The sequence below is a fragment of the Thamnophis sirtalis genome, unplaced genomic scaffold (assembly GCF_051295495.1).
Source record: "Thamnophis sirtalis isolate CommonGarterSnake01/CBP01778 unplaced genomic scaffold, rThaSir2_p1.2 scaffold_11, whole genome shotgun sequence".
Taxonomy (NCBI): Eukaryota; Metazoa; Chordata; class Lepidosauria; order Squamata; family Natricidae; genus Thamnophis; species Thamnophis sirtalis.
Genome location: NW_028261391.1, coordinates 24683952 through 24699256, shown reverse-complemented (window position 1 = coordinate 24699256; position 15305 = coordinate 24683952). Strand labels below are relative to the sequence as shown.

The 15305-nt window shown below is 38.2% G+C and overlaps 1 protein-coding gene across 1 annotated transcript in view; it reads right to left on the bottom strand.

The window, feature by feature from the left end:
• DHX36 (DEAH-box helicase 36) overlaps positions 1 to 8108 on the bottom strand; it is a 29941-nt gene extending 21833 nt beyond the window's left edge. Inside the window, exons 1-6 of the mRNA XM_087725340.1 lie at positions 7842 to 8108; positions 6543 to 6661; positions 5064 to 5280; positions 3535 to 3573; positions 2146 to 2316; positions 1970 to 2049 (exon numbers count right to left, since the gene is read on the bottom strand). Of these exons, the coding sequence (XP_087581466.1) occupies positions 1970 to 2049; positions 2146 to 2316; positions 3535 to 3573; positions 5064 to 5280; positions 6543 to 6661; positions 7842 to 8051 (836 nt within the window). The 5' untranslated portion in view covers positions 8052 to 8108. The remainder of the gene's footprint in view (positions 1 to 1969; positions 2050 to 2145; positions 2317 to 3534; positions 3574 to 5063; positions 5281 to 6542; positions 6662 to 7841) is intronic.
• Positions 8109 to 15305: the final 7197 nt, after the last annotated feature.

Sequence of the window (15305 nt, the reverse complement as noted above, 5' to 3'; positions counted from 1 at the left end):
TTCAGCTTTTTAAAAAAATTCATTGGAACTGAAGCATGACTTTGGTAAATTATAGCTTATTAAAATAACTGAATAATATAGTGGCGGGATGGCGAACCTATGGCCAGAAGACAAAAAACAACCCTACGAGCAAACTGGAAGTTACTTGCGGTTTGCTCGTAGGACTGTTTTTAGTCCTCCGGAGCCTTCAGAGAAGCCTCCTGAAGGACCCTGAGGGTCCAGAGGAGTAAAAACGGCCCTATAAACAAACCAGAAGTGACTTCCGGTTTGCCCGTAGGGCCTTTTTTTTTTTGCACTCTGAAGGCAAAAAGCTCCTGAAGCATCCAGAGGGCCTGGGGGGGGCGGGAGAGGCTGTTTTTGCCCTCCCCAGGCTCCTATATAGAGCCTGGGGAGGGCGAAAACAGCATTCAAAAAATGGGGGAATCGCTGGTCATGTGCGCTGGGGGTCACGCATTGTATTATGGGTGTGGCTCATCCGCGTGCGACCCCCCTGCACCCCCCCTTTTGGCACGCGAGGCAAAAAAAAGTTTGCCATCACTGATATAGTGTAAGAATAAAAGATAAAGAGAAGCCACTTCCAATGTAATCACATAAACACTGTACTGAGTACTATAATACAGATAAGTCTCATTTAGCAACTGCGTCATTTTGCAACCATTTGCAGTTACAACGCTGATGAAAAAGTAACTTTATGTCTAATCATTGCAAATAACTTCTCAAGTCTGTAAAAGAAACAAAAGCTGAACTAAGATCATAAGCACAGTTTTAGTTTCACTTAAGAACCGATTTACTAAACAATTGAGTTTTTAGTCCAAACTGTGGTCGCTAAACAAAGACCACCTGCATTGTGTTTTTGCTATGAAGTACTTTAATTTCAACACACAAAGAAAGCACAGTACAAATGAAGCAACATTCAAGGGAACAGCAACAAACACACATTTTGATCAGAGTAGCACAAGTCATTCAATTAATGTTTGATCCAGAAGTCATTATTTGTTTAATTTACTCTAATTTATGTTGTGTTTTACTTAGTTAGCAGTATCAAAAGTCAGTCTTATGATGGTCCTGAAGACCAGGCATTGTATAATCGTGCTGGCAATCCTCCTAATTCTTTTAAACACTGGTAAATATAGCATCCCAACATCTTACCCACTTCAACATGGCAGATAATAATTAGATATCAGCAATTAATTGGTAGATAATCCACTTTATCTTCATTCCCAATGCTTTTCTGTTTTACCCTCACTAACCAAAATTAAGAATTTTGCAATCAGTTTGCTTCAGAAGCCAATAATAACTAAATCATCCCCTTTGTTCTTTCCTTGAACTTTTTTGGGTGTTTCTAGAACAAACAGATATTTAAAGCATTTGTAAAGGCAGCACATTAAAGCCTAACTTAGACCTCAGTATGTGTGTCAGTATTCATGAGCCACCAGAAAGTGAGGTCCTATGCATTTCCTTCATTCTGAAATAAAACCATCTTACTTCCCCTTCTTCATAAATCCATTATGATTTCTCCATTACTATTTTCTGAACTGTTATCTTTCTTTATGTCAATCAGTCTATGTGATATCTCTTTTCAGTGCTTAGAATAACAGTGTAATTATAAAGGTGTCTCTACATATATGCAAAAATGTGACTAACCAATTATTTATTTTTCTATCAATATCTGTCACAGTAAAAATACTGCTTGGCTATAAAACAATTATTGTTAAGCTGCAACTCCAACACATCAGTGGAGTCTTCAAAAGTTGTGCAATCATGTACCCAATTTTAAAGGCCAGTCAAGCTATAGAGCTTCATTTTTGTTCAAGTTAACAACTGAAATGCATAAGCCATTCTTGGCTATAAAATCAAACAAAATTTCATCTGGCCACTCAAATGTTAAATATACTTCCAAACTGACTGGAAAATGTTCAAGAGAATCTGCATTCTGTGAAATGTCAGGCTGTAAACAGGAATCACGTACCTTTCAAGGCGAATTTGATAGCCAGTGCTTTTTCCATTACCACAGCTTTCGGCCCTTTCTGCTGCAACTCTTTCTGCTACCTTAATTTTTTAAAAAGAAATACTTTATCAAAATATATGTTTTCTTAAAACATAGCTACTACTTTTAATTACAGAATGGAGTTAAATATCACTTACAGAAATAGCACTGATTCTCCTAGGCTGAGTGCACACAATCCTGCAAGAAGATCCTTTTCCTCTTTCAATATAGTCATCCAAAATGAACTGGGTTACCTGGGTTGTCTTTCCACAACCAGTCTCACCACTTATTACAGTTACCCGACTATTATTTATAAGGTTGACGAGCTCCTGTTTTGAAAAGAATAAAAGTAGTCACTTTGTGTGTGTAAATGCACCACTTGCATATCCATGCATCAATTCATCGATGAAGCAAATAAAATTCACACTACACAGGATCTAGTTAGTGTTTGGTTTCAATTTTGTCTAAACTGCTCTTCTAAATAAAAGATAAGATATACATTAAATTAATTAACAAAGAAACATTATTCATTAAAAAATATATGCAACATAGCCAGAAACAATTATACCAGCTGCAGCCCCTTTGGGAAAAGAAAAAAACAGACATGTTGGCAATTCATTAAAAAGCAGTCTGGATTTGCAGAAACCAAATGCTTATCATTTGGTGCATTTCCAGCAAAGAAAACAGCTGCACTAGATCTGAAATGTCTGCATTTATTCTTAAGTCTCTGATCAGAAAAATGGATTAATACATGGAACTAAATAGAAACAAAAACAGCTTCCTTGTACTATGGCTCGCACAAGTCTTACATGTTAAAAGGGGTCATTTTTTTGCTAAAAAAGTTCTCTCTTTTAAGATTGTTAAAATAGATTTGCAATAAATAAATGTTAGCATTAATACAACAATGGTTTTTAAGTACTTTATAATCAGCTATTTAATTTCTTGAGTTACAGTCTACCTTTTTAGCCAACCGCATTAACTAAAAGTAGTGTTTTAATATTAGGTTCATAACCATTTCAGCAGGAATACTAGATGACAATTTTTAAAAAATGGTAATTAAATTTGATGTTATAGTGCAGGGGTGTCAAACTCAAGGCTCTTGGGCTGCATCCGGCCCGCAGGATGCTTTGATCTGGCTTGCAGGGCCGACTTGGAAATAGCAAAGGGCCAGCAGCAGATGGCCCTCCCAAGTTCCGTTTTTGCTGGCAGAGGGCTTCAGGAGGCCATCGCAGCTGAAAATGGAGCTCGGGAGTCCGTTTTCGCTGGCAGAACCCTCGGCCACCACAACATGAGTGACATTGAACTGGCTACGCCCAACCCAGTGCTCCCCGGTCAACTACCCCCTGATGCGAGCCGCAATGAAATTGATAATACATCCATTATATTATCAAGCTTCAACTCCTTCAGAGAAATGACCCTTTGCACTACTTTTAATATGTTATTGATATTTCTCTCATGCTATTTAGCATTCCTTTTGTTCATATTAGACCTCTTTATCCAAACCCTGTTAAAGATGCAACAAAATTATTTCAATAAACATTCCATACCTTCCTCATACTGTGGGAAGGCAATTTCTCACGAAATCTCTGCAAATTAAAGAACATGAAACTTGTTTACTTCATAATAATTCATTTTTCTTAAAAGTTCAATAGACATACACTATATTGCCAAAAGTATTCGCTCACCCATTCAAATAATCAGAATCAGGTGTTCCAATCACTTCCATGGCCACAGGTGTATAAAATCAAGTACCTAGGCATGCAGATTGTTTTTATAAACATTTGTGAAAGAATGGGTCGCTCTCAGCTCAGTGAATTCCAGCGTGGAACTGTGATAGGATGCCACCTGTGCAACAAATCCAGTCGTGAAATTTCTTCGCTCCTAAATATTCCACAGTCAACTGTCAGCTGTATTATAAGAATGTGGAAGTCTTTGGGAATGACAGCAATTCAGCCACAAAGTGGTAGGCGACATAAACTCATCCAACATCAGTGTGTGACCTCACAAATGCGCTTCTGGAAGAATAGTCAAAAATTCCCATAAGCACACTCCTAAACCTTGTGGACAGCCTTCCCAGAAGAGTTGAAGTTGTTATAGCTGCAAAGGGTGGACCGACATCATATTGAACCCTATGGATTAGGAATGGGATGTCACTTACAGTAAGTTCATATGCGAGTAAAGACAGGTGAGTGAATACTTTTGGCAATATAGTGTAAATTCCCTGATATTCCATATTCAATAGATTTCAGTTTTATCTTTACATTTAATATTTTTTTATTATACATAAATTGAGAAAATTATTGAAACAAGACAATGTATACCAAATATTTAGGAGACAGCATCTTTACTAAAAAGGTATCTTAGCATACCTTTCTCTAAGTCATGTTGGTGACATCACTGGAGTGCTAGCCTCAGTGAAAATACCATGGACTGCAACAAGATCCTTCAAAGTAAGCTAAAGCTCTGAAAACTGCCTATTGCATATCAGCTACTCACTATCTAATTTAAGGAGAAAACAAATGCTTACCCTACTTAGTAGCAAGTTGAGATCCACATACTTTTACACATGAAGTTGTTAACTGAACAACACTGGTTTGAAACAAAAATGATACCCCCAAAGGTATGCAGAGGAGACATAATTGAACTTACATATCTCCTCTAATTAGTCTAATTAGGCATAATTCATAATCCTATAGATTTATCTCACTTGTTAGCCAAATACATGAGTTCCTTGAGCCTAGTAAGTTTTGTTCTTTTACTTTACCAAGACACCAAGAACATTTCCAAATCCATTACAACTCTAACACTTATTGGATTCTATATTATTATGAAAATTATTAACTCCAAGTAGAGATTAATATATAAACTACTTTTCTCCCTCACTTCCATATCATCATTCCATTGCCAACAGGATTTCAGAAGTATGAAACTTCAATAGTTGAGCATTCTTGACTGAAGGGAAAATGTTATAATTTTATACATATCAAGTCATACATTAAGTGATTCTAGATTTTTGAGATGGATACCTCATGCTCTATTAAATTACAGCATCCTACCATTCAGAAAACCTCAGTACCTGCATCTCAATATATCTTGAATCAGACTTTTTCTTTCTCAATTCTTCTTTAAATTGTTCATCTAAGTCACTATTAGGCATATTTTCTTGTAAGAGATAATCTGAATCTTGAACCAGAAATGAGTTTTCCACTGCTGGCCTTCTCTTTTCAGGAGCCTTCTCCACAACAGGATTTTCCACCACAGGCTTTGTTTTAGTAGGAACCTCCTTTGCACAGCTGGAAAAGAATAATTATAAGTATTCCTACTGTGAAAAAGTGCATGTTATTGAAATGTACATTTAAACATAAAAGTCTGATCTATAACTATTTGCTTATCTACAATTAAGTAGATGCTATTAATTTCAATTAATCTTGCAGAATCAAATTTTATCTGTACTTTGTTTTCACCTGTATTAATCTGCATTCTCCCTCTGCCTACATCACTATCTCAAATAAGCTGCAGTCTAAAACTTTAATTATATGTGTAAGGTATAACATAATGTGCTTATCTCTCTGATCTCAGTGGGCTGTTGACTAGTTAATTCAGATACAAAAAAAAATCTATTGTCAATGGATACAACATTCAGAGAAAGTGTTGAGAATAGTATTTAGAATAAGACAGTAAAGGACATTATCATCATAGGCAATCAAACTTCAGCATGTTAGTTATTCACAGGTCTAAAGTTATCACATAATTTAAAGTAATTCATTTTGAATTTAGTATGTTCATTAATAAATACCAAAAGTTCACTTAATTTGTCTGTCTGATATTGCCAATACCAATGGACAATGACTCAAACCAAAAGGCTCTATTATATACTTCACAACAACAGCAAATAAACAAATGATTGTATGTGTGCAGTCTTCGTTTAGTGACTGCCTTGCTTATCGATCATTTGCAATTATGACAGCAATGAAAAAGTAACTTTATAACCAATCGTCACATTTACAACCTTCACAGGTCTGAAGAGCAAAGAAATGTTGAAGTTCATAAGCAGTTACAGTTTTATTTAGCATTCGCTTTGCTTCAAAAACAGACTTCCCAGTATCAGTTGTGGTTGTTAAACAAGGACTACCTATATATATACTACACTACATACACTTCATTCCACTCCATTTAGATTTAATGCAGAAGACAGGTAAGAAACAAAGGGTATAAATGACAAGATAGGAGGTTTGATCATACATCAGAGGGGGAAAACTCTAAAATTGAGAAGTATTGAATACTAGAACAGACTGTCTTAGGTGATGGTTCACTCTCCTTTCACTGGAGTTAATTAACTGGACCTAGATGGCCACAAGTTTGGGATAGTAGTAAATTGATACACGGGGAAGGGGATTGAATCAGATGATCTCAAAACTTACATTTTTTTATCTGCAGTCAGGACATGAAATCAGATCATTATTTGTTTTATCATTCTTAAGCTGTCCTTGCTTGGCTTCTAATTCCTACTGAAAAATAAAGTAATTTTGTCTAAAACAAAAAAGATTATTATTACCCTTCTTCATCAGACCACCAAGACATAGCTTCTTGCTCTTTTTCATTTTTGTTCTGGACAGTATTCAGCAGTTGTACAATCTGTTCTTCTCTGCGCTCATCCATATGCACCACAGCTCTCTATGTAAATAAAATGTATCTTATTAACATTCAACATGCAGTATTTAATATTATTTTGGATTTAACTGTCTCACTGACCAATGTTATCCAAAGTGTCAATAGGTAGTGGTTAGAGGATGTCAGAGTTTGTGGCATAGGTAGTGAAAAGAAACAGAGCCATTCTTAGAAGTATCTTTGTTCCTCTATAAATCATTACATTATGTGCCCCCAAATTCAGATGGGCAATGACAATGCCAGTAAAAGAACCACAAGCTAAAACTGCATGATAATATCATTACATAGCCACATCTGTTTTACAATGTTCAACTTGATACCCTGTACACAGAAGGATCTACTAAAATCAGAAAAGAAGAAGAGTTGGAAGGGACCTTGGAGGTCTTCTAGTCCAACCCCTTGCTTAGGCAGGAAACCCTATAACACTTCAGACAAATAGTTATCCAATATCTTCTTAAAAGCTTCCAGTGTTGGAGCATTTACAACTTCCGGAGTCAAGTTGTTCCCCTGATTAATTGTCCTAACTGTTCTAAATTTCTCCTTAGTTCTAAGTTGCTTCTTTCATTGATTAGTTTCCACCCATTGCTTCTTGTCCTCTGCCCTCAGGTGCTTTGGAGAATAGTTTGGCTCCCTCTTCTTTCTGGAAGCCCCTGAGATATCGGAACACTGCTATTATGTCAGGAAATTTCTCCTTAGTTCAGCAGAGAATAATCCAGGAGAGAATAATCCAAATTATCAAAGAGCTTGGACAGGTTCAAAGGTAACAATAATTGAAGTTTGTTTTGCTTAGGAAAAATGACAAATAATGAATCTCAATCTCTCTCTCTCTCTCTCTCTCTCTGTGTGTGTGTGTGTGTGTGTGTGTGTGTATACTATGTTGGTCTATGATTCTAATAACCTGATTTGAAGATGGAAAACAGGTAAGAGCTTTTTCTCTCTTACCTTTTCATAGAATACCTGAACCTCAAAGGCCAGAGATAAATTGAAGAGTCTCCCACGTTCAACACATACTTCACCGTCATTTCTATAGCAGCAACTCCCTAGCCCCCTCAGTCGAACTCCTGGCCGTACTTTCAAGGCTCCGCAGTCTATCAAGGAAAACGGCCTTAATTGAGGCGAAGGCATACCCCGCATCGCCAACTGAGGGAGAACCGAGCTCTCCTTCTCTTCTTTTCCCATCACCCACCTGCTGTCTCTCGGCTTCTTTGCTTCTCTCGCCTTGTCTCCGTGCGTACCACAGGCCAATCTCGCGGCCCTTCAGGTGAGGAGGAGGTCGGCCCCGGCCGCCGCCGCCGCCCCCTCCGCCCCCGCTGGAAGAAGAAGAAGAAGAGGACGACGGCTGTGAAGCGCGGGGCCCGCCCCTGCGGCCCCAAGCCCGGCGGTTCTCATAGCTCATTGTAAACCCGTCACCGAGGCGCGGTTCGTTAAGACTCTCTTGTCAGTCGGCGGACGCAATGACCTCCGGAAGCAAAACCGGTCACCGACTCAAGCCGGTCTGACACAAGATTATTAACTTCCGTTCGGAAAGCAAAGGCTGGCGCGCAGGCGCAAACGCCGCTCAGTGGGCATTATAAAAGAACAGCGTTTCTGAATCTCCGGAACTTTAAGGATGTGTGGACTTCAGTTCCCAGAATTCCCTGGCCAGCGCGTCTTTAGTATTTAGAACGCGGCTGAATGATCCGCGATGTAGAGGCGTTGCTGCCCTCTAGCGGCGGTCGGGATTTGCTCGGCAAGGAGATGGGGGGGGGGAGTTGTTCACCAAATCGTACTTTTTATGCGCTTGAATCTTATTTATTTTTATTTATTTAGCTTGCCACTCATGTATAAGATAATAGGGATAAGAATAAACATGAATAAGAACACGAGAAATGGGTACAAATAAATGGGGACAGTAGGACAAGGACGTTAGGCATTTTCAACTTTCAATGCTTCAAATTTTCAACTTATTTTCAACTTTCAGCGAAAAGTGTTTTTGGTCCAGCCTCACCCAGAGTGGTACATTGTAGTTACAATCCCAGCCTTTTTATTAAGTGGTAATACTCACCGGTTTAACAAGCGGCAGCATTTTGCCAACTTATTCGGGGCTGTGGGGTCGATGTGAGACTACCAGGAAATCGCAGCCTAGACGCGAATCGGAGAAGGGTGAAAGCTTTGGTATGGCACCTCCACAGGCAAAGGGATGAAGGTTTGCAGATATCATTTTGGGTCACCGGCTTTTTTTAAAAAAAATGATTATAATGAGCATTTTGCCAATTGTCGAATTGCAACAGCCCGCAATATATTTTCAACATGCAGTAAGGATGTGCAGTCTTTCAGGTCCGCTTTTAAATTATACTTCATTTATACCTCGTAGTTATATACGTCTTAATTTATAAAATCCTGGTCTGCAACTTTTCAAAATAGACAATCTTACCCCAGGATTATGTGACAATTACAATTATGTGACAATGACATTAAAGAGTTGCACACTCTGCTCCTAGTAGACAGCAGTCTCAAATGGCAAGCCGTGATGTAATAGCTGCAATTTAATAGGTGTAGTTCATGCTAAACCTATCATTCTAGTCAGTCAGTGGATAAAGAAGGTTCAGTGAAACTAGGTATAAATCAAGGCAAACTCTTATTTATGAAAATTACATTGTAATGCCTTTGCTAATACAATTAGACTCTTATTTCCATTTCATGTACTGTGTAGTGATTTTGAATTTTGATTAGCAGAACCAAGAAAAATATGTCTAATGATTACAGTCAAGGATATGTTCAGAATCTTAACCATCTTACATTTTTCAGTAGCTGATGTAAACATGTTCACTCAGATATTGATTTTCTGACAGAAGGATAGGAAAGGTATGAATAAAGCTGTCAGGTTTGTATGTGCAAAAGCATGTGGATGACACTTTGAAGCAGCTGTCGTAGTCTATTTCTTAAAGGAAAAAGGCAAGAATTCTCTTCACCCTTCTTCAATAAGAATTTTCTAAAGTTCTCAAATATTAAACCAATTGTCCCAAAGGAACTTTTTCAAGAGGCAACTGGACTTTCTGGTTTTTTTCCTTTGAACACACATAGCTTCTTGGATAGAAGTGAAACATCTTCAAAGAAAAACCAGAAAGTCCAGTTGCTTCTTGAAAAAGTTCCTTTGAGACAACCATGATCTGAATGACTGACAATCTCCATAGACATTTAGCTATGCACTTTATTAAACCAGTTGTTATAAAACTGAAATAAGATAAAAATAATGTGAGGGAATGCGAAAGTGGCATTCATCCCTTCAGGCACAGAGCTTAGGATGCTTGCTATTAGAAATGTGGCTTTGTATATAGTGCTGATTTTTGTTTGTTTGCTTGTCCTTTCGAGTCAGTGTTGATTCCTGGTACTGTTCCTGTAGTTTTCTTGGCAAGTGGTTTTCTGTTGCTTCCTCCTGAGGGCTGAGAGAGAATGACTGATGCAAAGACAACCAGATACTTTGTGCTAAAGTGGAACTAGAACTCACAATTTCCCTGTTTCTAGCTTGGTATCTTAACCATTACACCAAAATAGGGAACCATAGTGAGAAAAACAGTAGATTCTAAGTTCATTTTCAATTATACCGAATAAGAATAAATCAACATAATAATTGGTTAAGATAATTTATTTCCATATAATACATTTCATTTTGAGTCTGCAGCTATAATAAAGTTCACTTTGAGTCTTCATCTGTAATTACTAATTTATTATTAAATGTCAAACATTCTGAAACTAACTTATGATGTACAAGATGTTTGGAAAGGATGAGTATTCAAGTAGATATTTTCATTACAGTTCTGTATAATGCTAAAATCAGAACCCTGAGCATTTTCTGAAATAATTACTGAACATTTTCAGCTTTAATGGCAATTAATGTACCTTTTGCTATGGACATGATGAACACCATTAATTCTACTTGTGTTAAGTGCTGTTTCTTGTCATCTTCTAGCTCATATTTCAAAGAATTTATTTTCCTACCATTTCGTGTAGCTACTTCCCTGTTGCTGACTGATGTAGTAGAGCCCCCAATTCCCCAAAGGAAATTAAGGATGCGGAATAATAACAGGTATCAGAAAAAGTCAAAGGTCCCTGCAGTACCATTCAGCTGTCTAGAATATGTTATCCTTAAAGTACTTATTTATTCATTCAATTTCTATAGCTGCCTAATTCAGCCAAGTGATTCTGGGCAGCTAATGTTTATTATGTATATGCCTGCTACTAAAACAGCAATAACAATAAAGATTTTTAGGAACTACATCTAGAAGAAATTTTTGAAGGATCTTTGCAGATCTAATCTTCACACAATATAAACATATTTAAAAGAAGTATAATAATTTAGAAATAATTTAGAATTGAGGACTTAAAATATTTTATACACTTGCTATTAATTCTTACCCAAAGAATTTTAGAGAAATCCAGACATTTCTGTCTTCTATTTCTAATCTTACTTGTTTGTTTTTCTGCTGCTGCTTCCTATTAACTTCCCACCAAAATCCATGTGAAATAGAGAAAGTTGGAAGAACTTAAAATTCTAACTTATCCAGATTAAAGTCATATTTTGCTTCTTGCAGCTTCTCATCATGCTGTTTACCAGTTTTTCTTTTCACAGCACCCATCAGCCTCATTTAGGAACAGGAAATTACAGTTTTGCAAATAATAACCATGAATAGGAATAGTCTAGTTTTTGCTCTGCTGTTTGCTATGACTGTATTAAATTATTTCAGTGATCTAAGCTTTTTTCATGAGGGGAACAATGTAGGAACAACTAAAAAAGAAATCTTGCCACCTGAACTCATTCATTTCCTATAGGATTTGGGGATTCATCTCCACATTCTGATTTTCCAGCATAAAATGAAAGCCATTATGGGTGCATAAAATAAAAGAAGTCTTTGTATGTATAAGATCCGCAAATTTATGTATGTTCTCATAAAAGGTTCTTGCCAGACTTACACAAAGCATTAGAGGGATGTTTCATTATACTTCAAGCACCCCTTGAAGTTGTTTTGAAATGTAATATGGTTCCCGCAGCAGAATTCACTTAGAAGTAAGATTGGAAACTTCTAGGTTTTGCCCAGTGAATAACTTCACATGAGGTTCTCAGATTGATGCTGAGTCTTGGGGAACATTTGGGATTGTTCAGTGGTGGGATCTGACCGGTTTAACAACTGGTTTGGTGATTGCGCATGCACGCTGTTTTAAGAAAAAGTACCTTCTGCATTACTGCTGGTGAGGAAAACAGCTGAAGCGCAGCCATCTGCTTTGCCGCATGACTCAGCTGACAAGATATAGGTGAGTTAAGCGCAAGGGCGGGATCCCACTTCATCATCAAAGCAAACCGGTTCGCTCCCAGTTGATGGTTGAAGCTACCGGTTCGCCCAAACCAGTAGAATCTCACCCATGGGATTGTTGCTAATGTTTCACCCTTGCTGCTGTACATTAAGAGCACTGTCTGACCTGCTGAATTCTATTGCTGGGGTGGTTTTGAAAAGCCTGCCCTTGGGGCTTCCATTTATTTCCAGCTGATTGGATGGTCTCAGCAGTTTATGGCCTTCACGTCAGCCATAGACATATCCAAGATTACTGAAGGTCAACAAGTACCAGAGGGCCACACTTCTGGATTTTGTCTCAGGACATTTGCAAGTCAGGACATTTTTTTTAGAAAGGACGTACATTATCATTTTATATGAGAGAGATTTGGAAGTATTCATATCACCAGTAGATGGGGCATTCTACAAGAAGATCAATGTAGGCCTCTGGAAAAATTTAGAGGGTACTTCCACACCACCACCATTTCCATCCCAGTCATTGAATGAAATGGCTTGACACTGATCTGTGATTATTTGATTATTTATTAAATTAACGTACTGCTAAATTTTATGTCTCGTAGTGATTTACAGAGATAAAACACAACAGAGCTATAAAACAACATATATTAAAATCAGAATAAATAACAGAATAACAAAACAATATCCATTTCAAATATTATAATCAAAGGAACCCACCTTTATCAAATGACACTACCTCTCAAAGATCATGCAGACTAGCTCAGTTTTAACTACTGAAAAATTTCAAGTTGGTGCCACTCTACACTCCATTGTTAAGGGTAGTCCATAGGTTGGGTGCCTTCACAGAAAATTCCACCTCTGGAGTCCTCATGATCTGACCTCTAATATAGTAATTGCAAACAAATCCAGCTAAGTGTAATGGATGGCTTCTGTGTCGAGAACATGATCCTTCAAATACCTAGGTGCAAAGCTGTGTTGCAGCCTATTGGAAGCCAGCATAATGGCTGCAATACGTGTGTCACATGGCTGAAGTGGCTTTTATTCATCAGCATATGAGTAACTGCATTCTGCATCAATTACAGTATTAATACAGTAAGCTAGTATTCAAGGATTGCCCCACATGGAGCACAGCTCATTAATCATTCCTAGTGGTAACAAGGGAATGAGCTACTAGGTCATTCCACGTAGGTCAACTGTGCCTATTCTTGCAAGAGTCACTTCTTAGACACCTGTATTGTAGATCAATGGCTCCCAGTGTTTTGAGCACTAGGGACCAGTTCTGTGGACAGAAGTTTTTCCACAGACCAGAGAGGGCGCGGTTTCATGTTCTGCCTGTATCCCGCGGATGGAGCTTTGCTAGTTTGTGTAGCCCGATTGCTGGCAGTCCGTGGACCAATAACGGTCCACGGAGTGGAGGTTGGGGATGCCTCAAGGATAGTGCCACTCTCTGATTTATATTGAACAAAGAATCAGATAATGTTTGGAAAATGGCAACTGCTTATTTTTAGGGTAAAAGCTTTGCCTCGTTCAGGTCATAACCACCACAATAGGTTCAGGAATTCTGTGGCATCTCTGGCCTACAAGGGGCGGTGATGTGTGGCTGAGTATTCATCAACACCCTGATAATAACCCACCCTAAACTGAATATTTCACAGCAGGGCCATGTATATATTAAATGTAACAAGAAAAATACCTCACATGAATCTACAAAGGAACCTTTATCAAACTGGACTTGTCTTCCCTCCCCCTCTCCGCAATTCCACCTATTGGATTCATTCTCTGAGAAAGTAGCACTAGCAATAGAACCTAGACATATACCGCTTCACAGAGTTTACAGAATCATCCTATTGCCTCCAACAATCTGGGTCCTCATTTTACCACCTTGGAAGGATGAAAGGCTGAGTCAGTCTTGAGCTTGGTGAGATTCGCACTGCCAAATTGGAGGCAGTCAGCAGAAATAGCAGTACTGCATTCTAACCTCTATGCCACTACAGCTCTTGTATCGAATATTCACCCCTTACAGGTGATACAAGTATTAGTTTCAGATAATCCTCTCAACACTCTTCCCGTAAAACAGAATGTGGGAAAGAAAGCAGAAATTCTAAAAACATGGATCCAGAGAAATCTTTACAGAAAGAGGCAGACCAATGATTCCTTAAAGGCACCTGGCACAATGTTTCTCCTAAAGAGACGTTGGAAATTGAAATATAAGTATTCAGAAATTTCCCAGCCACCCATATGAGCTGAGAACTATAGAGAACAGAGTACATGCCAAAAAGCATATACACAAGCTGGAATGAATCCTAGATAACTGCAAGTCACTATCCTATTACCATTTCATCCTGCCCATGAGGAGTCAAGATTCTGGTGAATTTGAGTGACTAAGATCACAAAAAAAGTGCAAATGTATCACAGTGACCACGAAATGGCTTGTCTATTTTTCCTTAATATGATTCAAGTGACTGTAAGAGGCCCACCAGATAGCACTAGATAGTAATGTCAGAGTGACCTTAATAATGTCAATAATGGCATTGCAATAATGTCATTTTGCTGTCTTTGCCCAATAGGGTAGGCTCAAACATGACTTTTTTTTACGTTTTGTCACATTTACAGTTAGTCAATTTCCTCGGATGTTCCCAGCATTGTTTCTGCCACTATATCTCCTAGAGCTCCCCAGTAAACCAAGAAATACATCAGAATCCAATAGTAAAAAGGAACCAAATCAAGCATCTGAGCAGAACTACTTGCTAGGATATTGGAAAATCCATAAAATTTCCATTGATTCCTCAATTGTGTAGGGTGGGCCATGCTAATCAATCCTTCCACCTTCCCGAGGTCCATGATAGTAAATGTTATCCAAGCTAGGGAATGATTTCACCGGTTCCACCACAAAAGCGCGTAGGACAAAATCGCGCTCGACAAAAGCGCGCTGTGACGTCATCACAGCGCGACAAAAAAGTTCGAAAAATGTAAAAATAAAGCGAAAACCTTACCCTAAGCCCCCCAAACCTAACCCTAAACCTAACCCTAAACCTAACTCTTAACCTAACCCTAAACCTACCCTAAACCTAACCATTAAAGTAACGAAAAACCTAACGCTAACCCTTAACCTAACGCTAACGCTAATGCTAACGCTCTAAATCTAACCCTAACCCTTAACCTAACCCTAAACCTAACCCTTACCTTTATGTGAATCGGCTTGCTTTAATTTAATTTTTATTAATTTTTATTTGAATTTTTCGATCTTTTTCGTCGCGCTGTGATGACGTCAAAGGCGCGATTTTGTCGATCGCGCTTTTGCCGTCCGCGCTTTTGACGGGTCATGGATTTCACCATGGTCAAAGCCTCAGATTTGAATTATATTT